The 25,815-nt window shown below is 38.6% G+C and overlaps 1 protein-coding gene across 1 annotated transcript in view; it reads right to left on the reverse strand.

Annotated features, from left to right (window-relative positions):
- The window catches only part of LOC126249350 (nose resistant to fluoxetine protein 6-like), a 223,826-nt gene that overhangs the window by 156,921 nt on the left and 41,090 nt on the right, over positions 1-25,815 (reverse strand). The window contains exons 3-5 of the mRNA XM_049951005.1: positions 19,231-19,424; positions 12,982-13,193; positions 12,832-12,894 (exon numbers count right to left, since the gene is read on the reverse strand). Of these exons, the coding sequence (XP_049806962.1) occupies positions 12,832-12,894; positions 12,982-13,193; positions 19,231-19,424 (469 nt within the window). The remainder of the gene's footprint in view (positions 1-12,831; positions 12,895-12,981; positions 13,194-19,230; positions 19,425-25,815) is intronic.

The following is a 25,815-nucleotide window of genomic DNA, read 5'->3' on the forward strand; positions in this document are numbered from 1 at the left end:
TACGATGAAATATCAACAAAGTTAATTAAGGCATGTTCTTGTGAGTTTAGTACAATTCTAAGTTACTTGTGTAACCAGTCAATTATAACTGGGACATTTCCTGACTGGCTAAAATATGCAGATGTTAAGCCTCTATTCAAGAAAGGGGATAAAGAGATACCATCAAACTACAGACCAATTTCACTTTTGCCAGCATTCTCAAAAATTTTAGAAAAAGTAATGTACAGGCAGCTTCTCAACCATCTGACCACAAATAATATATTACATAGAACACTGTTTGGATTTCTGAAGGGTTCTGATATCGAGAAGGCTATTTACACCTACAGTGAAAATGTACTTAATTCATTAAATAACAAGTTACAAGCAGCAGGGATTTTCAGTGATTTGTCAAAGGCATTTGATTGTGTGAACCAAAACATCCTTTTAAATAAATTAGAATTCTATGGTTTCACGGGCAGTGCTGCAAAATGGTTCAAGTGATATCTCGCTAACAGGAAACAAAGGGTGTCAGTGCAAGGGACTAGTGAATTAAGTCATCAGTCATCATCAGAATGGGAAGAAATTACATGTGGTATCCCACAAGGATCCATCTTAGGGCCATTGCTTTTTCTTGTGTACATTAATGATCTCTCATCAGTTACACTGCCAGAAGCAGAGTTTGTTTTGTTTGCAGATGACACAAGTATTGCAATAAATAGTATGTCGAGTGTAGTTCTAGAAAGCTCTGCTAATGATATTTTCATGGATATTAATAAATGGTTTAAAGCCAACTCACTGACATTAAACTTCGAAAAGACTCACTATATGCAATTCAGAACCTGTAAGAGGTTTCCACCCAGCATATGCATAAAGTATGAAGAAGAGCAGACAGAAGAGGTTGACAGTCTTAAATTCCTGGGATTACAACTTGATAATACATTCAGTTGGGAGGAGCACACCACAGAACTGCAGAAACGCCTTAACAAATCTGTATTTGCAATTCGAGTGTTAGCAGACATAGGCGACATAAAAATGAAAAAGCTTGTATACTTTGCCTACTTTCATTCCATAATGTCACATGGTATAATATTCTGGGATAACTCTTCAAGTCAAACAAAAGTTTTCAGAGTCCAAAAGCGTGTAATACGTATTATTTGTGGAGTAAATTCACGGACGTCCCGTAGAAACCTCTTCACAGAACTGGGTATACTAACTACTGCCTCTCAGTATATTTACTCCTTAATGAAATTTGTCCAAAATAATTTATCTCTTTTTCCAACAAACAGCTCAGTTCATACATACAATACCAGGAACAAAAATGATCTGCACAAGGACTTAAAAGCACTTACTTTAGTTCAAAAAGGGGTCCACTACTCAGGAACACTCATCTTCAATAATTTTCCAGCAATCATAAAAAATTTAGTTACAAATAAAGATCAGTTTAAAAGGAGCCTGAAAGACTTACTAGTGGCCAACTTCTTCTGCTCCATTGACAATTTTTTTTAACAGAAACAAATTATGTATTGTATATATTCATACTATTAGTATTGTTCAGCTTCAAAAAAAAAAAAAAAAAAAAAAAAAAAAAAAAAAAAAAAAATATTGACATGTTCCACATCCACGAGGAACTCCTCAGCACGGATCTATGGAACGAAAAACTAATCTAATCTAATCTCCAGATGACTTTTTTTTGTTTCCTCGAATCAAGGCAGCACTGAATGGAAGCAACTTTTGAACTGTGCCTGAACGTAGCACTCACTCCTGCGTTTCCAGTTAGCAGAGAAGGTGGCAGTGGCTGGAGTGTGAAGCATGGGATAGAGAGAGAGATCACACTGGGAATATCGCAAAGTACCATATTTTACGGAACATAAGATGCACTTTTTTTCTTCAAAAAATTGCCTCCAAAATTCAGGTGCATCTTATACACCACATTAATAGAAAAATGTCCAGTGTTTGACTTAAAATTTTCACCAGTCTTAAAAATGACCATATACTCAGTGCCCTTGGGAAACATACATCTCTATATGGCAACATTGGATTCAACTGGCAGCAGCAGTGCACCGATGTGAGAAACATGAGTAATTTGAAAAATTCTGTGGAAAAGAAATTGAGACCAGAAAAGATAGTGCTTGCTGTTTTTCCAGGAGGACTTACTTCACAATTTCAATCTCTTGATGTCTCAATAAATAAACAATTTAAACTGTATATGAGAGAGAAATGGGACAAATGGATGGATGAAACCCTACATGAATTCACACCGAAGGAGGCTTTAAAATGACCTATGATCAAACAAGTGAGTCAGTGGATAAAACAGTCATGGTTCAGAATGAGAGAAGACATTACTGATAAATCTTTTAAGAAGTGTAGCATAAGTAATGCTCTCAATGGCAGTGAAGATCATCTTACACTTATGTTCAGAAAAACAGAACATGCTGAACAACTAGAGATAGGATGTTCATATTCACAGGACATGTACATTAGTATGTTCTGCAGAAATTATTGGCATTTCAACCAACTCAGTTCAGTAGGTGTCCTGTTGCCTAGTAGGCACAGGGTCCGCTATGGGCCCTGATAACTTGTTCCACACATGATCGCATCGATGCATATAAGGTGTAAATAGTGTCCTGTTGCATAACCATCCATGCTGCACGCACCTGGTTCCAAAGTTCATCTGTGGTGGTTGGCACTGGGTCACAGTGCTACACCTGTCGTTTTACCATATCCCACACATTTTCAGTTGGTGAAAAGTCTGGTGATCTGATGGGCCAGGGTAAAAGGCTGACATCCAGTGACACCAAGAAGGCTTGGGTTCGTGTGGCAGCATGTGGTCATGCACTGTCTTGCTGAAAAATTGGGTCTGGGGCGTCGTGCAGAAAGGGTATGGCTATGGGTCGCAGGATATCATTCACGTATGTCATACAGGTCACAGTGTCTGGACACACACCAGCTGTAATTTGTGCCTGTACCCCATAGCACACCACACCATAAGGTCTTCAGTTGGTGCTGCATGCCTTGTGTGAATGCAGTCCTGTGATGCCGGTCCCTGTTGGCGGCAAACCAAAATGCAGCTATCTTTTTCAACAAAACAGAACCTGAATTTGTCTAAAACACTATCTGATGCCATTCCTGTCTCCAGTGACACTGTTCCATACACTACTGCCATCTACCACGTTTCTCCACATTCATGAAAAGTAAGCAGAGTAGTGGGCGATGTGCACTTAATCCATGCTGTGAAGAACTGTCACCCCAGACAATGTACGATGTCTTACACTGTTCTGCCAGAGCCAAGGAGGATGCAGATCTGTCCTGCAATGCCATTTGGATGAGGTGTCTATCTTCTCGGGCGGGGGCCAGGGGTCTGGGTGGTGCGACCTGACCCATCTCATTGAATTCTATGGCCTTCCATGAACCATTCTGCACACACCTGTTCCACTGCCAAAACACTTTGTCCCATGTGAACAGCAGTTTCCAGATGGATGCACCACATTCTCTCATGCCAATAACGTGCCATCTTTCAAACTCATTGATCTGACGGTACGGTCTGCGGATATGTCTGTGAGGCATTGTGCATGCCTGCTTAAGTCACACTGTTCTATTATCTTTGGTTTATAGTGACAGCAAGAGCCACAGGCACATTTTACCAGTACTTGGTGTTGCGCCGTGATATTGATGTTGACTTTGAACCTGCATGCCGACATAGTTCAAATGCTAATCATTTTTGCAGAACATACTCCAGTATATGTCCTGTGAATATGAACGTCCTATTGCTAGTCGTTCAAGGTGTTCCATTTTTTCTGAATATGAGTGTAAATGTGAAGAGGACAATGATGATGATGAAAAAGAAGAAGAAGATGAAAGTTCAGATAGCGATTTTCAGGGATTTTAAAAATCAGTTTGGTTTTATAAAGTAAGAACTTTTTTTTGTCTGGCTTTGCAATCTAATAATAAAAATGGTAAAAATGTAATTTTTTTAAAAAAACTGCTTAAGAATTAAGGTGCATTTTTTGGTCTGTAGCATTTTGTAGTCGGTAAAATATGGCATTCTCTGTCTCTCTCTGTGCAAAATGCATCACACTGCTGCCTTCTTACATGTACCTATTTTTTAAAACTGACTGCCACAGCTGAAGTTCAATAAAACACGGTTTGGAAGTTACATGTTTTGGTTTATTTGGGTAAAGGGTAACCCAGGGCCAATATTCAGCTAGATAAATCAATGCTAAATCTGCTGTTGAGTAGAACTGTAGACAATCACTTCTAGAAATGCAAAAATAGTCTGTACCCTAAATTCAAGAAGGGGGCATGTGCCACCTCTCGTGTCTATGACACACACCCACACTGATGTCTGTTATCCTTTTATCTCAACTGGATATTACCAAGTGAGATGACTCAGTGGTAAGTCGCCACACTTGTATTTGGGATGACCACATTTCAAATCCCCAACCAGATCTAGATTTTCTCTGATTTCTTTAAATCACTTAGGCAAATGTTGAGATGGTTGCTCTGAAATGGCACAGCCAATTTCCTTCCCCAAAATGAGCTCATGCTCTGTCACTAATGATCTCACTGTTGATGGGACATTAAACCCTAATCTTACTTCCTCCCTTTGTCTGGATGTTGGAGGAATGGTAACTTTGGCTTGTGCAATCACCTCCAGAAACTTGAGGAGGAAAGATGAAGTGCCTGGCTCACCCTTTTATCTCTTGGCTTAGTATAAGGTTTTTATGCCAATAATGTTGTGCTAATCAGCTTACTACCTCAATTTCTGTCAGCCAGTGTGTCATTATCTACTGCCATACAATCCACAGATAAGAATCATAAAAATACTTCACAAATATTTTAACTGAAATAAAAATATAACAGAAATAAAAATAAACATACTTCATAAATATTTAAACTGAAAGCTATTGGAAACATTACTGTTGTAAACATTATGGTACATGTTTCTTGTAAGCTGTAAGTCAGCACAGTAAATTTAGTAATAATTACTTACAATTAGAATCACAAGTTTCACATGGTGCTTTGAGATTCAGGCAACAAGATGTGAATGTATTTTATCATGTATAGAGTTTTACTGCCCATATTGAATCTTCCATGTTTGTATATGTATGAGGCAATAGTCTCTTAAAATATGGTGGTATCAACAATGTTTTCGTCACCCACACTCAGCTCATCGTATACTACTAATATCTCTGATGAAGAAACATTTAAATCAGCTGCCATGAGCTGCTGCTAGGTGCAGCCAAATGCTAGAGGACACTGAATTCACATGAGATCACCGCCTGAAATTGTGACTGGTTCACCTGTTTTTTAAGCTATCACAATCACAGCTCTGCCTCAGATTATCATCATACTACCCTCCAATCCCACCGAGTGAACAGACAACAGTGCAGTGATATCTTACAAAAGTAGAATGATGCCACTGAGGCTTTACTAACCTGAGACTTTGTGAACCTAGTGTGACACCATTGCTATTCTGTCTGCTACAATATTCATATCTCTCATGCCAGAACATGTGTCCTTCATAGTGAAACAATAAGAATATCAAGTTGGTAAAGAAAGAAAGACTATTAAAAAAAAGCACAAGTTATTTCTAATGGACCACAAATTTTCCTCTAAAACTGAATTATTTGCCAAATGATATGGAATTTTGTAATGCAAAATTATTAGTCGTATTACCTGGCTGCGTATTTTTCATAAGAAGTTATGATATTCAATTTTATATTCTAAGTACTCTGTCTTAAATATCTGCTATATGAGAAGTACACGTAGCTAATTAAATTTTGTGAAACACCTATAACAGCAAATGTATATGGTAATTTGCATTATTGCTATCATACATACGTAATGTCTAACTCTGTTTTTTCTATAGCAATCATATGCGTGATAAATTGTATTACCATAGCCGCATGTACTTATGGTCAAACTGTGTATTGTTAACAGCAATCAGTTTGATGTATTTAATATCATTATACATATGTAATGTATAATGTAACAGACCAAGATTTGCCTACTGAACTACTCAATAAAGGTGATACCAGAACATGATACACGATAAATCTGTATGTATGGTCATGTCTTAGTTTTCAACTTACACTAACCATTGTATAACAGCACAAGTAGTGATAATCTACAAATGTAAATAACTTAACTGAATTCTATATAATGATGAAACTCATTGTTCATAATGTAAACAATTTTTAATTTACTTATCTTCAGCATGTTTTGCAACAGTGTTCCTTACACAAAATGATAAAGTTTTAGCATTAGATTTACAATGATTTTCGGAAACTAAAATATCCATTTCTTTTCAGCTAAATTTACATATTTCAACACTAATTGTTAAAAATTTTCATTTTACAAAATTTAGCATGGGAAAATCTTGGTATTTCACAGAACAGTTACTCTCAGATATATTTGTTTAATATGCTGCTGACCATGCTGCTATGTTTAAACTTATTTGTACAAAATTTTCTCCACAGTAAATTACCAGAAATCATAATTAAAACAATACTATAGAAAGTCTGCCTTATCGAGAATCTATATATAGGCCACTGTTAGGCCAAATTGGATGCTGATATGGAGGCAATTGTTAAAGTTGTGGTTAGTTGCAGTTCTAAATTTTAATGAAAAGTTATGTAATGGAGGAATGAGAAGTGAAGAACTATAAGTGAACAATAATACTGAAAAAGAATTTTGGTTATGAGAAAGTTATTTGTTATGTTGTAAGAATGCAACATATTCCAAGAGAATCACCCCAGTATGCTCTGCAAGGTATGTAAATGATTTACTAGCTCGAAAAACAACCATGAGTAAGGTATTAATACAATTATTGTATCATTTACTGCTCAAAAACTATTTTCCCATCACTTTCAGTAAATTAATGAAAATTTTAAGAGTAAAATGTAATGTCTGAACTGAAATTTTAATTTACATATTGTACGCAAGCAGTCCCCCCACGAAGCATGGACCTTGCCGTTGGTGGGGAGGCTTGCGTGCCTCAGTGATACAGATGGCCGTACCGTAGGTGCAACCACAATGGAGGGGTATCTGTTGAGAGGCCAGACAAACGTGTGGTTCCTGAAGAGGGGCAGCAGCCTTTTCAGTAGTTGCAGGGGCAACAGTCTGGATGATTGACTGATCTGGCCTTGTAACACTAACCAAAACGGCCTTGCTGTGCTGGTACTGCGAACGGCTGAAAGCAAGGGGAAACTACAGCTGTAATTTTTTCCCGAGGGCATGCAGCTTTACTGTATGGTTAAATGATGATGCCGTCCTCTTGGGTAAAATATTCCGGAGGTAAAATAGTCCCCCATTCGGATCTTCAGGCGGGTACTGCTCAAGAGGACATTGTTATCAGGAGAAAGAAAACTGGCGTTCTACGGATCGGAGCATGGAATGTCAGATCCCTTAATCAGGCAGGTAGGTTAGAAAATTTAAAAAGGGAAATGGATAGGTTAAAGTTGGATATAGTGGGAATTAGTGAAGTTCGGTGGTAGGAGGAACAAGAGTTTTGGTCAGGTGAATACAGGGTTATAAATACAAAATCAAATAGGGGTAATGCAGGAGTAGGTTTAATAATGAATAAAAAAAATAGGAGTGCGGGTAAGCTACTACAAACAGCATAGTGAACGCATTATTGTGGCCAAGATAGATACGAAGCCCACACCTACTACAGTAGTACAAGTTTATATGCCAACTAGCTCTGCAGATGATGAAGAAAGTGAAGAAATGTATGATGAGATAAAATAAGTTATTCAGATAATGAAGGGAGACAAAAATTTAATAGTAATGGGTGACTGGAATTCGATAATAGGAAAAGGAAGAGAAGGAAACATAGTAGGTGAATATGGATTGGAGGAAAGAAATGAAAGAGGAAGCCGTCTGGTAGAATTTTGTACAGAGCACAACTTAATCATAGCTAACACTTGGTTCAAGAATCATAAAAGAAGGTTGTACACATGGAACAATCCTGGAAATACTAGAAGGTATCAGATAGATTATATAATGGTAAGACAGAGATTTAGGAACCAGGTATTAAATTGTAAGACATTTCCAGGGGCAGACGTGGACTCTGACCACAATCTATTGGTTATGAACTGTAAATTAAAAGTGAAGAAACTGCAAAAAGGTGGGAATTTAAGGAGATGGGACCTGGACAAACTGATTAAACCAGAGGTTGTAGAGAGTTTCTGGGAGAGCATAAGGGAACAATTGACAGGAATGGGGGAAAGACGTACAATAGATGAAGAATGGGTAGCTCTGAGGGATGAAGTAGTGAAGGCAGCAGAGAATCAAATAGGTAAAAAGACGAGGACTAGTAGAAACCCTTGGGTAACAGAAGAAATATTGAAATTAATTGATGAAAGGAGAAAATATAAAAATGCAGTAAATGAAGCAGGCAAAAAGGAATACAAACATCTCAAAAATGAGATCGACAGGAACTGCAAAATGGCTAAGCAGGGATGGCTAGAGGACAAATGTAAGGATGTAGAGGCTTATCTCACTAGGGGTAAGATAGATACCGCCTACAGGAAAATTAAAGAGACCTTTGTAGAAAAGAGAACCACTTGTATGAATATCAAGAGCTCAGATGGAAATACAGTTCTAAGCAAAGAAGGGAAAGCAGAAAGGTGGAAGGAGTATATAGAGGGTCTATACAAGGGCGACATACTTGAGGACAATATTCTGGAAATGGAAGAGAATGTAGATGAAGACGAAATGGGAGATACGATACTGCGTGAAGAGTTTGACACAGCACTGAAAGATCTGAGTCGAAACAAGGCCCCGGGAGTAGACAACATTCCATTAGAACTACTGATGGCCTTGGGAGAGCTAGTCCTGACAAAACTCTACCATCTGGTAAGCAAGATGTATGAGACAGGCGAAATACCCTCAGACTTCAAGAAGAATACAATAATTCCAATCCCAAAGAAAGCAGGCGTTGACAGATGTGAAAATTACCGAACAATCAGTTTAATAAGCCACAGCTGCAAAATACTAATGCGAATTCTTTACAGACGAATGGAAAAACTAGCAAGCCAACCTTGGGGAAGATCAGTTTGGATTCCGTAGAAATATTGGAACACGTGAGGCAATACTGGCCTTACGACTTATCTTAGAAGAAAGATTAAGGAAAGGCAAACCTATGTTTCTAGCATTTGTAGACTTAGAGAAAGCTTTTGACAATGTTGACTGGAATACTCTCATTCAAATTCTGAAGGTGGCAGGGGTAAAATACAGGAAGCGAAAGGCTATTTACAATTTGTACAGAAACCAGATGGCAGTTATAAGAGTCGAGGGACATGAAAGGGAAGCAGTGGTTGGGAAAGGAGTGAGACAGCGTTGTAGCCTCTCCCTGATGTTATTCAATCTGTATATTGAGCAAGCAGAAAAGGAAACAAAGAAAAATTCGGAGTTGGTATTAAAATCCATGGAGAAGAAATAAAAACTTTGAGGTTCGCTGATGACATTGTAATTCTGTCAGAGACAGCAAAGGACTTGGAAGAGCAGTTGAATGGAATGGACAGTGTCTTGAAAGGAGGATATAAGATGAACATCAACAAAAGCAAAACGACGATAATGGAATGTAGTCGAATTAAGTCGGGTGATGCTGAGGGAATTAGATTAGGAAATGAGACACTTAGAGTAGTAAAGGAGTTCTGCTATTTGGGAGGAAAAATAACTGATTTTGGTTGAAGTAGAGAGGATATAAAATGTAGACTGGCAATGGCAAGGAAAGCGTTTCTGATGAAGAGAAATTTGTTAACATCGGGTATAGATTTATGTGTCAGGAAGACGTTTCTGAAAGTATTTGTATGGAGTGTAGCCTTGTATGGAAGTGAAACATGGATGATAAATAGTTTGGACAAGAAGAGAATAGAAGTGTTTGAAATGTGGTGCTACAGAAGAATGGTAAAGAGTAGATGGGTAGATCACGTAACTAATGAGGAGGTATTGAATAGAATTGGGGAGAAGAGGAGTTTATGGCACAACTTGACAAGAAGAAGGGACCGGTTGGTAGGACATGTTCTGAGGCATCAAGGGATCACAAATTTAGCATTGGAAGGCAGTGTGGAGGGTAAAAATCATAGAGGGAGACCAAGAGATGAATACACTAAGCAGATTCAGAAGGATGTAGGTTGCAGTAAGTACTGGGAGATGAAGAAGCTTGCACAGGATAGAGTAACATGGAGAGCTGCATCAGACCAGTCTCAGGACTGAAGACCACAACAACAACATGCAAGCAGTAACATTACAAATATGTAACTCTGTATTTTATACTGATTTGTCCTATATCAGCATGAGATGTCACAGGACCAAAACAAAAATAAATAGATGGATAATTCTCAGTTCAAAGTCAAATTCATTAAGCTGAACCTTGTAATTAATTAGGTACATGATATAAAATGCATCATACTGTATGTACTGAAGATTAGATCACAACTTTAACACCCAGGACTTCATTTTAAAGAAATGATGTATGACACATCAAAGTAGTGAGAATGAAGCTATTTCGGAAACACATTATTGTGCTCTAGTATTTTTCTGCTGTATGAGTGGAAACTTGATGACTAAGGGCCAATGTGCACAATCAATTCTTATACTGTAAAAAAATAGTGCTATTGGCTGTTTCTTTGTCAGTATGAATAAGGTCTCCAAATGACAGAAGGAAATCTGAACAAGAAAAAAAATCCGAGAATCAAAATCAACTAACTCACTGATGGAATAATCATTCCTGAAAGAAAACTTATGCAAGGTAACCTGTGTGAGACCTGTAGTCTGTTAGTTCTTATTACATAAGGCAGCATCAGTGATAGCGTTTGTGAGCCACTCTACATCCTTCAGTGACTCCAATGACAACTGGAAGACACATTCCTCACAGCAGGAGTAAAAATAGTCTTTGTTCTGTTACCAAAAGCCTACCCCTAACAATAAAATGATTGCATATTATGAAAAGATAGAGACTTCTTGGGTTTTTTCAGCATTATTGAGATTGTCACCTTCTGACACTGTTTGGATGTTTACACAAAACAAAAAAGGAGAAGGTGGAATAATATTTTGTTCTATAAAAGTACTGTCAGTATGGGAACATTAGAAACTATCTCTAGCTTCACAAGAGAACTGAAATGAAATGAAATGATCATATGGCATTGTTGGCCGGGAGGCCCCATGAGGGGAAGTTCGGCCGCCGTATTGCAAGTCCTTTTTAGTTGACGCCACTTCGGCGACTTGAGAGTCAATGATGATGAAGAACACACAACACCCAGTCATCACGAGGCAGAAAAAATCCCTGACCCCGCCGGGAATCGAACCCAGGACCTCGTGCGCAGGAAGCGAGAACGCTACCGCAAGACCACGAGCTGCGGACACAAGAGAACTATCCAACTATCACTCTCAAGATATGAGGGTTTCTCAGTATGCTTAGGCCTATTCTACACTGTTTTTGATAAACAAAATGATGAATCACGAAAATACTATAGCAATAATAACACAGAGCTATGATAATGTTGAGAAGTAGATAAATATGTGGCATGTTCAGCACAAATCGTCTTGCTCCCTGTTTATCGACTAAATTAAATCACAATATATTGCTCTCTTCATTCAGTCACAAGGTAATGTCATAAAATTTTTGAAGTATCAGAAACAAAAAAATGTGTACCCCTTAACACCAGATATTATTGACATAGTAATTAACAATGCTATGAGATACAGATGCATGCTCATGTCTCAGTCATATGCTCCAGTTTCTCATTACAAGAATGAAAAGCCAGAGTTTAGCTTCCTCCGATTGTTAAGTCTAGTTATTAATTTAAAGTTGATGCATTCTTTGAAGTAATTGAATGTATACTCACTTTCTTATCTCATTTCATTTTGATGAACAGCTCTTCAAAAACTCATCATCATTCTCCAATAATACATTTATTTCTTTTACTTTAAGAAATGCTGCAACCAGCCACTTTTTCTTGCATCATATCGTTATTTATACTAATAAGTATTTTTGGCTTTCAGCTATCTTCATTTTTGTAATACATATATGTAAGAACATCACTAACACATCAACAGCAATTTGGGTGCTGCAGCTGGCCTGAACAAAATTAACAATTTTATTTAGGTAATACACTTCGCAAGTTGTGTATTTATGATATCATAACTATACAACTTGCGAAGTGTAGTAGTTAGACAAAATAATTCATTTTTCTCAGGCCAGATGCAGCATCCAAATTGCTGTTGATGTTTTAATGACGTACTTACTGAAGAGTTATACATGTATTACACCAAGTGAAGATGAGTGACAGCCCAAAACATGTATTGGCATAAATAAAAATACATAAAAAAGCAGCTGTCAGCTGTATTTCTTAAAACAATGTAAACCACAGCCTCAGAGCTCCACAACCAATAAAACTGATAAATTATAGTTATTTCTGATGTGATCATCAAATTTATTCTCCAGATAATTTCCCTAACCCAACCATAAATCACCAAATAGCTTATCCTGAGTTTACACTGAACTTATTCATTGTTCTGTGCTGGTAAAAAGTGGTTCCTGTACCGTTCAGAAAATAAATGTTAACTGCCAGTTATTCAAAGCTTTTACAACTGGTCCCAAGTCAGATAAAATATAAGAAACAATAAAATTTAGTTAGCTGGTACTCATAAAGTCCTCTATTCCATAGAAGCAATATTTGTGAAACTGCATTTGTTAATTTTGATCACAATCTTTTTTGAACAGATTTTATAATTTTAGGTACCCCACATAGAAGTAGAGCTGTGTATCTTAACCCTTTGTTTGACTGTAAAATGTATCACTGAAATGAAATAAGGTATCAAGTTGTGATATTTAGCATCACTTACCAAGCCCCTGCACAATTTTCTCTCTTGTGGAAGATGTTGATTTGCTTGTGTAACAATCAGTTTCTGTAACAGTTAAAGGATACTATTATGATAAACATTATTTGCTTAACCATCCATCTGGAAGTATGGCATACAAAGAAAAGTTCTTACTCTCACTGTAGTTGTTGCTGTAACTATTATCATTATTGTTTTCGCGTATTTTAGGGTTGGTGATGGCTACCTCCATGTTCTCTTTAACACTGTGGACTTTTGTTTTCTGGGACGTGCCATGTGCTGTTATTTCTCTCAGATGAGGCTGCCAAATAATGACATCATATGCTGTACCCAGAATCACGACTACCGCTACAAATGTCAACAGTACCCTGTAAACAATGCATTGAAAATTTTGACTTTGATTGAAAATTACAAGTAAAGTACGAACTATTGTGTAAAAGATGCTTTTGTAACCCTTCATTTCAGTACAGTAATGCATGCTGTTTTGTGGTAATTATGCTGGACAGTTAGTTTATGAGATTTTGTTTGATAGAAAAGAATGAAATACTACATGAAATGTAAAGCTGTAATTTATTTAGTACAATAAATTATTACAATAAAATGTTCATGAATTTCATAATGATCCACTTTTATTTGAATAATATGAAACAGTTAACTGATTCTACTGTTGCTTCTTGGTAGAATACCATAAAAATGAAAAGCACAATATTGTGTATGTTCTACAGGATAAATTGATTTAGTTAACTGCTTTTTGTCTTACAAGGCTAACCTCAGTTAATGTCTGATGACGACCTAGTACACCAAAAGCCAGTTAACTAAATAAATTAATCCCGAACAGCGTGAAATAACATATCAAGGGCAAATTGAAGTCACCACCAACTATAATTGTATGAGTAGGGTGTGAGACTCAAGTTTTCTTTGAGACTTACAGCATTTGTATCATCTGCATCAGGGAGTCATTAAAATGAACCAATAAATAATTTTTTATTTTTATGCTTGTCAATTATAAACTGTACCCAACCTCTTAGCCACTAGAGTACTGATACAGATATGGAGTCAGAGATCTTCAGGCTGTGTAGCAATAGAGTTCACACTAGGTGCTGAGGAGGACATAACAAGCACATGAAGTAGGTGCAGTCACTATGAAAACTACTGTGGCCAGCCACTTTTCAGGCACACTCATTTACTCAATAATGCCTCTGTCTGTACATCATATGATTATCTGAATTCCAATGTTCCTGTTTACATTGCGTGATTTGGATTTCTCTCCAAATGGATTTATCACTCTTTATTACAGCCTCCGCTGTATTCTGGACTTCCCTTCTGATCAGCTGTTCACTGTATGAGATCTTTCATTACTGACCACATAGAACTGGCACTTTGTTCTACTGATCTCCATGCATCTGTGCGAGTGATCGAGAACTTTGTTTCTACCTAATTCCAAGTAGAACAGAAAAAGTATGGATGTGGCAAATATAGTCGGGAAAAGCTCTAAGAAATCACTAATCATGGCCTCAAGAGATACATACCAAATGGCAAATCTCACATTGCATTAATGTTACCACTTGGGTAATGTTACATAAACAGAGATTTTGCACGAGAGAATAGAAAATAACTAAGTGACAAAAAGTAAAGTGACAAACTGTGCATAGCTGTGCATGAAACTGACAACTTCTAGTAAGACCTTTCAGGAAATCTTATTACGTCCTGTTCCTACGGGAAGTTTATGAACAGTCTAAAACTTTCCAGTCAGTCTTTTGTGGAACAGTCTGGTGTCAAAATAGAAGACAACAATTAAGAAGTAAAAATACTAAATTTTAGCATTAAAATGACATTTATGCACAAGGGTCCAACTATGGCTTCTTCATGTAACCACTGCACAAAGCTGATCATGGGTGATATTGAAATAAAAATCACTAAAAGTGAGGAAAAAATATTGATGCTATGCAAAGCAAACAAGGCTCCAGTCTCTGACACAGTTCCTTTAAGATTCTACATTGAATACACTGCAGCAATAGCAACTTTTATTTGTCACATTTTTCAAGACTGTGTTGTACAGAGAAAAGTCCCACACAGATGAAGTGAGTACAGGTCACTCTCAATTACAAGAAGAATAAAATAATGGATTTGTTTACATAGAAACATCCATTGTGCCTGAATGAATTTTTCATTCTGCAGCAGAGTGTATGCTGGCATGAAACTTTCTGTAAGATTAAAACTGTGTGCAAGACTGGGACTCCAACTCGAGACTGCCTTTCATGGGCAAGTGCTCTGACAAATAAGCTACTCATGCATGACTCACAACCCATTCTCACAGTTTTACTTCTGCAAGTACCTCATCTCCTACCATCTAAAATCCACAGAAGGAAACTTGTAGGACTAGCACTCTGCTGCAGAGTGAAAGATTCATTCTGGAAATGGTTGTGGCTGTGCCAAGTCTCCACAGTAGCCTTTTCTCCAGCAGTGCTAGTCCTGCAAGTTTCACGGGAGAATTTCTGTGAAGTTTGGAAGGTAGGATATGAGGTACTAGCAGAAGGAAAGCTGTGAGGACAGGCTGTCAGTTGTGTTTGGGTAGCTCAGTTGGTGAAGCACTTGCTTACGAAAGGCCAAGTTCGAGTCTCGGCCCGACACACAATTTTATTCTGCTAGAAAGTTTCATCCATTATTGTGTTTCTTAAAAGAGCCTGTGACATATTTTAAGCTTGAGCATGATAATTTTCCTTGAGGAAAACAAAAGTTAGCATAGAGACAGGAAATCCTGTTCATGTGAAAAACAGCTGGAGTGCTGCACACACAATATATTACATATAATAGACGTGGGCAAGCACGTAGATTTCTGAATGGGGTCTGACATTACACTATGCTGTCAGCTGCTATTGGAGATATCATTATATGAACAATCATGCCATATATGTGATTGGTTTCAAGAATTTTTGTCTGATAGAGCCCAGTGTGATATATTGGATGGTAAATCTTCAGCAAAAACAGATGTAATATTAGCTGTGTCCCTCAGATGTATAATAGGGTTGCCAATGTTTTCAATACAACAAAGTACTGTTATTTCTAAATTTGCCTTAAAACTATGTTATCATGACGTCTACAAGTTATAGGAACAAGCATGTAAAACGGCATGCTCCATTCTCTTGTGCATGCTAAATTACATGCTCATAGTAACTTACTCCATCTCTGGTGATATCTAAAACTGTAACAAACTAAATAATACAATGTAGCTGTAGTGGGCTACCAGGTAGAGCACTAGACTCTGCCCATGGAGGTCCTGGGTATGCTAGCAGGGCGGACGTCTTTACGTCATCGCTGCACAGCTCGCTCTCGGAGTTGTTTATGTGATTCTGACATCTTAGTGTGCTGTATTTCCTTTGAAAGAGAATGGCTTATGCCCACAGAAAATCAACACTGAAGATTAGTTTTTCACCTGACTATGTCCGACCATAAGCACTTGAAATCGAACAATTTATCAGAGACAAGTCAAGATTGATTGCAACGATCTTGTTGTTACCCACCTGTCTATAGTGAGCAGTGTGGTATACGTAAAGTTGGTTAACAAAGACATATGTGACAAAATTCTAATTGCAACTCGAAGTGGTCTTAAGTTCCGTCACTGATGGACGCATCAGTAACTTAACTGTGGAACATGCGGGACTTAGACTGCGGATGATCAGGATATTTGAACTCCCTTTTGAGGTGCCTTCAGAGGTAGTGGTATCTGCATTCCACCCATATGGAAACGTGATTAGTCATACAGCTGAAAAGTGATGATGATGATATTTGGTTTGTGGGGCACTCAACTGTGCAGTTATTAGTACCCGTACAAAGTTCCAATCTTTACACAGTCCACACTTGCCACTTTCATGAATGATGATGAAATGATGTGGACAACACAAACACTCAGTCCCCAAGCACAGAAAATCCCCGAGCCAGCCGGGAATTGAACGCGGGATCCTGTGATCCAGAGGCAGCAACAATAGTCACTAGACCACAAGCAGCGGACAGCTGAAAAGTGGGTTCAATTCACTACATACCCAGTTCTCAATGGAGTCCAACAGATCTGCATACAGCTAACCAAACATGTGCCATACTACTTATATACTGGTGGCTGCCGTGCAATTATAATTTATGATGGCCACCTGATGACATGCTCGGGATGTGGCAGAGAAGAACAGCTCCGTTCCAGCTGTCTGCCATGCAGAATCACACAGTTACCGCTTGGGGACTTGCAGGCCATGACTGCTCCGACGACGCTCCTGCTGATGATTGCCGAAGTTCTCCATAATGACCCCTGACCGCGATCACCACTGGTTCCTACTACTGACACATTGTCGTCTCCGGTAATGCCTCAGGCTGTTACGGACGGACTGACACCCATGCCTCCTCCTATCATGTGTAGTGGTGAACAATCTCTAGTACAGGGGATGGCCCTTGACTCCATGGTTGTGCCTAACCATCTGTACACCCAGGCATCTTCGGACACTGAAGATCACATGCACAAGCAACAGTCGCCGAAGAGACATCGTAAATGGCGGATTGCCCCATCTGATACCTGCAGGATGCAGTCTCAAGATGATGAGGATTACAACTCTCAAGATGTTCCCACAATCGACGATTCCATGGTGGAAGCACTAGCCTGCCCCCCGTCGGAGGTACAACTATCTTCATATGCACCAGGCGCTGTACCTATGCCAAATCATAGGTTTGGTAGAGCGCAACTTTTAAGTAATAGTAGGGGAAGAAACACAAATGAATGTCTGATATAGAAAATGGTAAAATATGACTTCTCTTTGTTCTTTGTTTGTTTTGCACATAATTAGAACTGCAGATCATTAAATGTTAGTCCATTGTATATTTTATATCCTTACAAAATATAATTAGCTGATCACGTAACTTCTGCAGTTTTATGTAACCATAGCAATAACCTTTGATGCAAGCACAGTTTACATGAACAAACACAAAACATTTATTTAATTATTGTAGTTATTCTGTACTCAATAGAACATACTGAAGTACGATCAAAGGTAAGAGTTTCCTGTTATTATTGATAAGTGTGGGAAAGTTGTTTATGAAAAACAGAAACATGTTTATATGACTAACTGAATTTTCCACTGGCAGAACACAATAATATTCAAAAGGAAAACCACTTCCTAATGTTCTGCAAAATTACATTTATTTCATCACAAATGGGTTTTCAGCTTCTCAGGCGATCTTCAGGTGACAACTGAATGTTTCAAACAGGAAATTGCGTTTTTTAGCACTATATGATAAATCTGTATATTTGTAAACTACAAGATTCCTCTGTTTCACATTACAACTCAATAATCTTTGAATAAAATCCAAATTAAACATTGAAAACTTCAATTTTGCTATAAATTCTGTTTACTTTTAAGTAACAGACATGAAGATAACTATGAAGAAGAAAAATGTTCTATAGGTCCCATGGCCCTTTATATATCCTCATTCTGTTTCTAGACTGTTCACCAGTTCGAGTTTAAGACACTGATCGCATAGGCAGACAAAGCGATCAAAATGAGGTAATGCCCTATAGGTATGCAATACATCTACTGTACAGGTAACATTGTTCCAATGTTAACAGACCATGGCTACTAGGAAAATTACCATAGTCTGCACTTACTTATGAAAGTCTATGACAGTCTGCACTAGTTTTCCAACTCTATTTAGACACTAAAGAAGTCTTTTAGGGTGCAATTGTAAGGAATCGGTGATCCATTACTCATAGATGTACATTACACGCCCACCCAGGTTGCATTCGGAGAGATCAATTATCGAGTGCCAATCACACTGGGTCAGTGACACTTGCTCAGTAGAGTGTGGAGTTATGTAGCAGTTACGAACAAGTAGTGGATGTGTGTGTCCCCCTCTGCTGCATGCTGGACCATCAGCAAATCCACATAATTATGCCTAACTAAAAGTGAATATCATTATACAGTGTACTGATTATCAGTGATCTTGTCAATCACGCAGGGCAATGGATTACAGTGTAGATTATGTGGAGAAAGAGTGTGTGTGTGTGTGTGTGTGTGTGTGTGTGTGTGTGTGTGTGCAGTATTTTTGTATTGTTCTCTTTGTGCATAAGAAGTTACAAAATATTACAGTGTAATTAGTAAATTGATGATACATTCAAGTCAACTATAGTATACTATTAGCAACGACTTTTGCATGAACAGCGCTACATATCTATAGAAAGACAACTTGTCTGGTGTAGTGGTAATAAACTATATACACAAACATTCCTTGTGAATCACTCATCTACTAGTGGAAACGGTCTCAAAATTCCTACAGTAGTGCCTGAGATAAGCCTTCGCATACATATTGAAAAATGTGGTGGGAGACTTTAATTTACAATATGTATACATACTCAATATGTTAACTTACTCAACAGTAACAAATGTTTGTTCTGACACCCATGAGTCATCTTCCTTTAGTGATTCCACCTGGACTCGACTGAAGCTCATGTTGTACATCTTCTGGATGTATATAGGATTTGAAAGGAATGCTGCATCCAGCAGTTCAGCTACCTCCTTTGCAGGACATGAGGCAGGCAGGCACAGTCCAACTGTTATCAAATCCTGTACACAAAAAGATCAAATTACAGCAAATAATCTAGCCTATCAAATATTTTGACTGTAGATTATAAGCTTTTGAATTTGGTCACAAATAACACAATTTTATAACACAATTTTAACAATGACAAAAAATATTAAAATGACAACAGGAAATCCTGAAAAGAAGATAAATGATGGTTTCATAGGGAGGATGCAGCATGTTATTTTGGATGAACAGTCAATGACAAGACATAGAAGTAACTTCGGGTGTTCCCCAGAGTAGTGTGTTGGGACCCTTGTTGTTAATGTTGTATGTTAATGATCTTGCAAACAATATTAATAGTAACCTCAGACTTTTTGCAGATGATACAGTTATTTATAATGAAATACTGCCTGAAAGAAGCTGCATAAATATTGTTAGATCTTGATGAGATTTCAAAATGGTGCAAAGATTGATTTCAAAGTGGTGCAAAGATTGACAACTTGCTTTAAATGTTCACAAATGTAAAATTGTGCACTTCACAAAACGAAAAAGCAAAGTATCCTATGACTATACAATCAATGAGTCACTGTTGGAATTGGTCAACTCATGAAAATACCTGGGTGTAAGACTTTGTAGGGATATGAAATGAAATGATCACATACACTCAGTTTTTGGTAAAAAAAGGTGGCAGGCTTTCGTTTATTGATAGAATATTGAGGATATGCAATCAGTCTACAAAGAAGATTGCTTACAAGCCACTTGTGTGACACATCCAAGAATATTGCTCAAGTGCATGGGGTTTGATGCGTGGATGAGTGTCACAGAAACGCTGAAGAAACTGAACTAGCAGACTCTTGAAGGCAGCTGTGAACTATCCCAAGACAGCCTACTTGCAAAGTTACAAACACTGGTTTTAAATGATAGCTCTAGGAACAAACTACAACCCCCTACATATCACTCTCATTGGGATTGTGAGGACAAGGTCAGATTACAGCATGCATGGAGGCATTTAAACAGTCAGTCTACCTGCACTACAAACATGAATGGAGGAAAAAACCCTAATAACTGATACAGCAGGATGTACCCTCTGCCACAAACTTCACAGTAGTTTGCAGACTATAGATCTTTATATGGACTCTGAGAACAAGAGCATTTCCATTTTTCTTCCCTTGATAGATGGACAAGGTTGTATCTTCATAAATCATCAGAGTCATTTCATATATGGATGCTTTTGACATTCTTACCCATGTTGCTATTTCTCTTCTTGAATAGTTCACTGTGACCGTTGGGATTGTCCCATTACTCTTCTATATGTTAGGCAGTTGTAAATATGTGAACAAGTTAACTGTTATCACATTTTTTCCACTTCTACAAAATGCTGCCATAAGGTTCATAACAATGTCTTCAGAAACAGATTCTCTGGTTGAAGTTCATCCTTTCCCAGGTACAGACATCTGCTGAACAGATATTTGTTGTCTACATCCAACCAAGGCACTCACCTCAGATATGGGACGATGGAAAGTCATGCTCTTCTGAGCCATCCAGATTTAGGTTTTCCACGGTTCTCTTACATCGCTTCAGGCAAATCCCAGGATGATTCCAACTAGGTCATGGCCAAGCACCTATCCAGTTCCCTCCATGGAGAACTTATAAATGTATTCTTAGCAATAACAGAACGCAAAGTGTTTCCAAAAATGTTTTCTTGATTGTTAAAGAGAGAACGGGTCATTTATAAAAATGAGTCTTTCTCATACACATATTAAGATCTTCAGTGCATTGCAGATACTTTAAAGTTAGTGAAGTATTTAAAATTGGGCACTATTAGTGAATAAATCTATGTTCCCTTACAACAAACATCATGAATACTGAAGTACTGCACAAGTTATTTAGGGATAAAGGAGACAACTCACCAAAAGGCAGAAGTGCTGTGTCGTCGATAGGCTCACAAACAAAAGGTACACAGCTTGGCTAGCTTTTGGAATACATTCACTCTTTCTGGCTGTAGAAAAAACATGCACACAAACACACAAATACACTCACTCACATGCACATGCCTGTCTACCTACATTGTGCTCAGTCAACTGTCAGCTCTTTACTGGACCACAGTGAGCATACTGGGGTGAGATGGGGGTGTAAGGTGGGGTAGGGAGAGACATGGAGAGAGGATGGGGTTAGAGGGAGGTGTCTAGTGGCTCTTGAGAGAGTAGGGAACCATCTGGGGGGCTAGCCGAGCTGGCAGTCGACTGAGCACAATGTAGGGAAATGAGCTGGCAGTCAACTGAGGCCCCACACTACACCTCCACCTCAGCCCAGTACACTCACCGTGGACCAGTTCAAAAGTGGCTCTGAACACTATGGGACTTAACTTCTTAGGTCATTAGTCCCCTAGAACTTAGAACTACTTAAACCATGCCCGAGGCAGGATTTGAACCTGTGACTGTAGCGGTAGCGCGGTTCCAGACTGTAGCGCCTAGAACTGCTCGGCCACACTGGCCGCCCGTGGACCAGTAAAGAGCTGGTAGTCGACTGAGCACAATGTACGGAGACAGGCGTATGCGTGTGTGTGTGTGTTTTCCTACACCTAGAAAAAGGAAGTTCATTCTGAAAGTTAGCCAAGCTCCAAACCTTTTGTTTGTGTGCCTATCGATGATACAGCACTTCTACCATGCAGCAGCCCTGGGTTCTATCCCGGAAGGATCAGAGATTTTCTCCCCTTGGGACTGGATGTTATGTTGTCCACATCATCATTTGATAATCATTAACACGCAAGTAGCCCACTGTTGTGTCAACAGAAAAAACTTGCAACTCAGTGGCCGAACTTCCCCTGGTGGGGACTCCTGGCTATCAATGCCATATGATCATTTCATTTCATGAAGAGACCTAATGCACACTGACACAGGACAGTCAAAAGAGGAAAAGAGTGAACTGATATGAAAACTACTACCATATGCTCTGCATTGTATGCCATGGCATAGTGGTTACAGTCACTGGCTGGCAACATATAGGTCACTAGTTCAGTACCCACCTCCTGAAGTTCTTTATGATTTAACATTTCTAATTTCTAGGACTTCCCTTTTTTTTCAAATATTGCAATTTGCTAGAATATTCTATGTATGTATAAACAGAAGCACACACTGCTGAAGCAGGCAGTTCATCTCATCTTTATTTTCATGTGTGCTTAATAAACATGCCTTCAGTGTGAAGTGTTAGTTCTAGTTAATGACCTTGCTCTCATTGTGGTACTTGCTTATGAGTTGTATGAGACACAGTTTAATAGTATGCTGGAGATGCAGAGAATCTCTGACATTGCCTGCAAAAGTCATTACCTTCATGGGTGGGAATCCAAATACAAACAAAATATTTCTCCTACAGTTTGGATTATCAAAAGAAAAATGGATACAAATAAATTGGTGAGACATATGCATATCTGGCACATAGGAGTGTTTTTGGGAGATGCTGACCAGGATGCAACAGAATGGCTATAAGTATTCAACTCTGTTGCTAAATACAACAGGTGGGATGGCATGGTGTTTCCTGCCAGTGCCTACTTTTACTTGGACAGTACAGCCTGGCAGTGTTTCAAGAGCAAAGAGCAAACGCTAAAGAGCAGGAAGAAATTTTAGCGGCATTTTAAGAAAACATCTGGTGACAATCAGTAGCATGTCCATATAGTTGAAGAACAACTGAAAAACAGAGTTCAACACCAGGCGGAGGTGACGCAGTCACATACACAGAATGTTTTGGTGCTGTATCATACTGTGAACTTAAATATGGTGGATGTCAACAAAGTTTCACACCAAATAAAGAGTGTGACAAAGGACACATATCAAGAGCTGCTTTTGGAGTATGTCATAAACAGAGAGGACTTCATCAGGTTGTGACAGCCCACCAGGCAGTACACCAGAACAAACTACATCACAAGATGCTAGACAAATTTTCAAATGTTGCGCTGGTGGCAGTCGCTGGAGATCATTAGGACCTTGCATCACTAATACAGCAAATAGATATAGGCTACTGTATGTTCATATGCTACTGTAAAGAAACAAGACACATGTTTGACGACTGTCATGCCACAAGATATCAAACAAAGGGCAGTTATATCCATGTCAGGCAACACCAGAAGACTACAACTGACTAGTGGAATGAAGAATGTCACTATACTGCTCTCCAATGTACTGCTGTCCCTGTACCGCAGCCATTCCCTGTCATCATACAGATATTGCAGCCTTGCAGCCCTTCACCGGAGAGAAAAAAAAAAAAAAAAAAAAAAAAAAAAAAAAAAAAAAAAAAAAAAAAAAAACCTAACATGGTGTCCATCTATGGAGTAGGCACCATAGCAGATGAAAATCCTCCCTGGATGACAGTTGCAAAGATATCAGTAAATAAGACTGATGTCATCAGCGATGAGCAACCCGTCCACTAGTCAATTCTGGGACATCATTTTCTGTGATATCAGATATTTCTTGTAGCCATATGAACAAGATTACATTCCAAAATTCAAAAGAAATTGTGCTGAATGTTGCAAACAGAAAATATCTCAAGCTAACAGGAATCTGAGTTGTGAGACTAACTATCAATGACAGAACACAGCCCTTTAAATTTTTTATTTTACAATAATACAGACATAAAGTTGTCCTTGGATGGGACTTCTGCAAGCTGACTGTAGAAGATTGGAGCACAAGACTGCAAAGTTACTCCAACAATTTCATGCAATACAACTGTTCTGGCAATTGTTTACCATCGAAGATGTACTTAGCCCACCATAATCAACAAGATTTGCTCAAATACCAGTCTGGATGATCAATGTAACAAGGAACTCCTAGTTCAGTATGAAAATCCAATTCAGCCTCACAAAACAAATCTATACACTAGCAGCAATTATAATCATCACAAATGGACAAGGAGAGCTCTGGGTAACCAACTGTCATGAACAACTGGAACTCACCCTGAAGGGTATGTGCACTGAGGATGGCCAAACCAGTCCAGGATGGTCAACTATGTGCCACTGATAGAGGAGGAAGCTATTCTAGCAGTACCAAGTAGCCACCAGAGGCCTCTATTATCCAGCTGCCAAAAGGTCCGTGCTCAACCAAGGATCAATGTCAACGTGTGATGGCCATTCTACAAGGGGCATTCAATAAGTAATGAAGCACATCTGTTCTTTCTTTCTTTCTTTTTTTTTTTTAAAAAAAAGCAGGTTGGTTTTATTCAGAATTCCAATACAAAATATTATTCCTCACTCTTTTGGCTGCAGTGCCCTAATCTCTGTGTCATGGGATGGCCTTCACCACCTCACTGAGAGAGTCTGTACATCCAAAAGTTACAACTCTACTGGTCGACACCATAGCCAACCCCTTGCTGCATCAATAACCTTCCCATCAACCATGTACTGCTTCCTGCGGAGTGCATCTTTGCAGACAGATGAAAGTCAGAAGGTACAAGATCTGGGCTGTAGAGTGGATGAGGAAGAACAGTCCAATGAAGTTTTGTGAGCTCCTCTTGGGTGTGCATACTTGTGTGAGGCCAATTGTGCAGCGAAGTGTTTAACTGTGATCCGTTGGTCACCTCAAATGAGTAATTTCACATTTTTTTAACCAAAACAGGCTAAAAAAAAGTGTTAAATTACTTATGGAACACACCTCGTACAGCTATTTCAAGATGCAGTCCGCTGTGGAGATACGGCAGACCAGGCGGCACAATGTGAAATACCATACAAACATTGGCGATCATCCCATCAGTCAGTGCTCACAAAAGGATGTCCCCATCCAACTGACAGATAATTGAGAAGTGGAGAATATGCTGAGAGACAATTACATTCAACTTTGTGTGCATGTGTGCCGGAGGGGGAGGGGGGGGGGGCATCTAAGAAGAAGATGGTGAGGGTAGGGCAATGCCCTTTTGGGAAGTGTTTAAATGTTTTTCTGTGGAATTTGCAATGTTCCGGTTTTGGACTAGTCCTTTGCTGCAACTTGACAAAGGCAGGTGTGAGGAAGCAACAGAGAAAAAATCTAAAACTCTACTTCGCACCATTTTGCAAAAACTCATACATTTCTTCAATACATGTGTGTACCGAAACCTACAACATGGGCAATGGGACTATTTTCTGTGAACTGTGTTATAACTAAACAATCCTAACTTATTTAGGTATTGCTTAGGCTACAGGATATCCCACGGCCCTTGTCCATGGAATACCAGAGCACACTAAACATGAGTTTTAGCAGAATCAAAACCATATTAATAATTCATTAGAGTTCTGTGCTGAATGAAAAGCTTATGCTGTTAATTCCAAGAGATGCAAGTGCCCATTCTTCTCCTCTCCTCCCTTCCCTTATGATTACATTTGCTGGTGGGCTTAATTTATGGATAATGGTAGGTATATGGCCTCATAGAGTTGAATGATCTCCATAAATGGTCAAGCATTATTAACTGCCT

Source organism: Schistocerca nitens, chromosome 3, assembly GCF_023898315.1.
Source record: "Schistocerca nitens isolate TAMUIC-IGC-003100 chromosome 3, iqSchNite1.1, whole genome shotgun sequence".
Classification (NCBI taxonomy): domain Eukaryota; kingdom Metazoa; phylum Arthropoda; class Insecta; order Orthoptera; family Acrididae; genus Schistocerca; species Schistocerca nitens.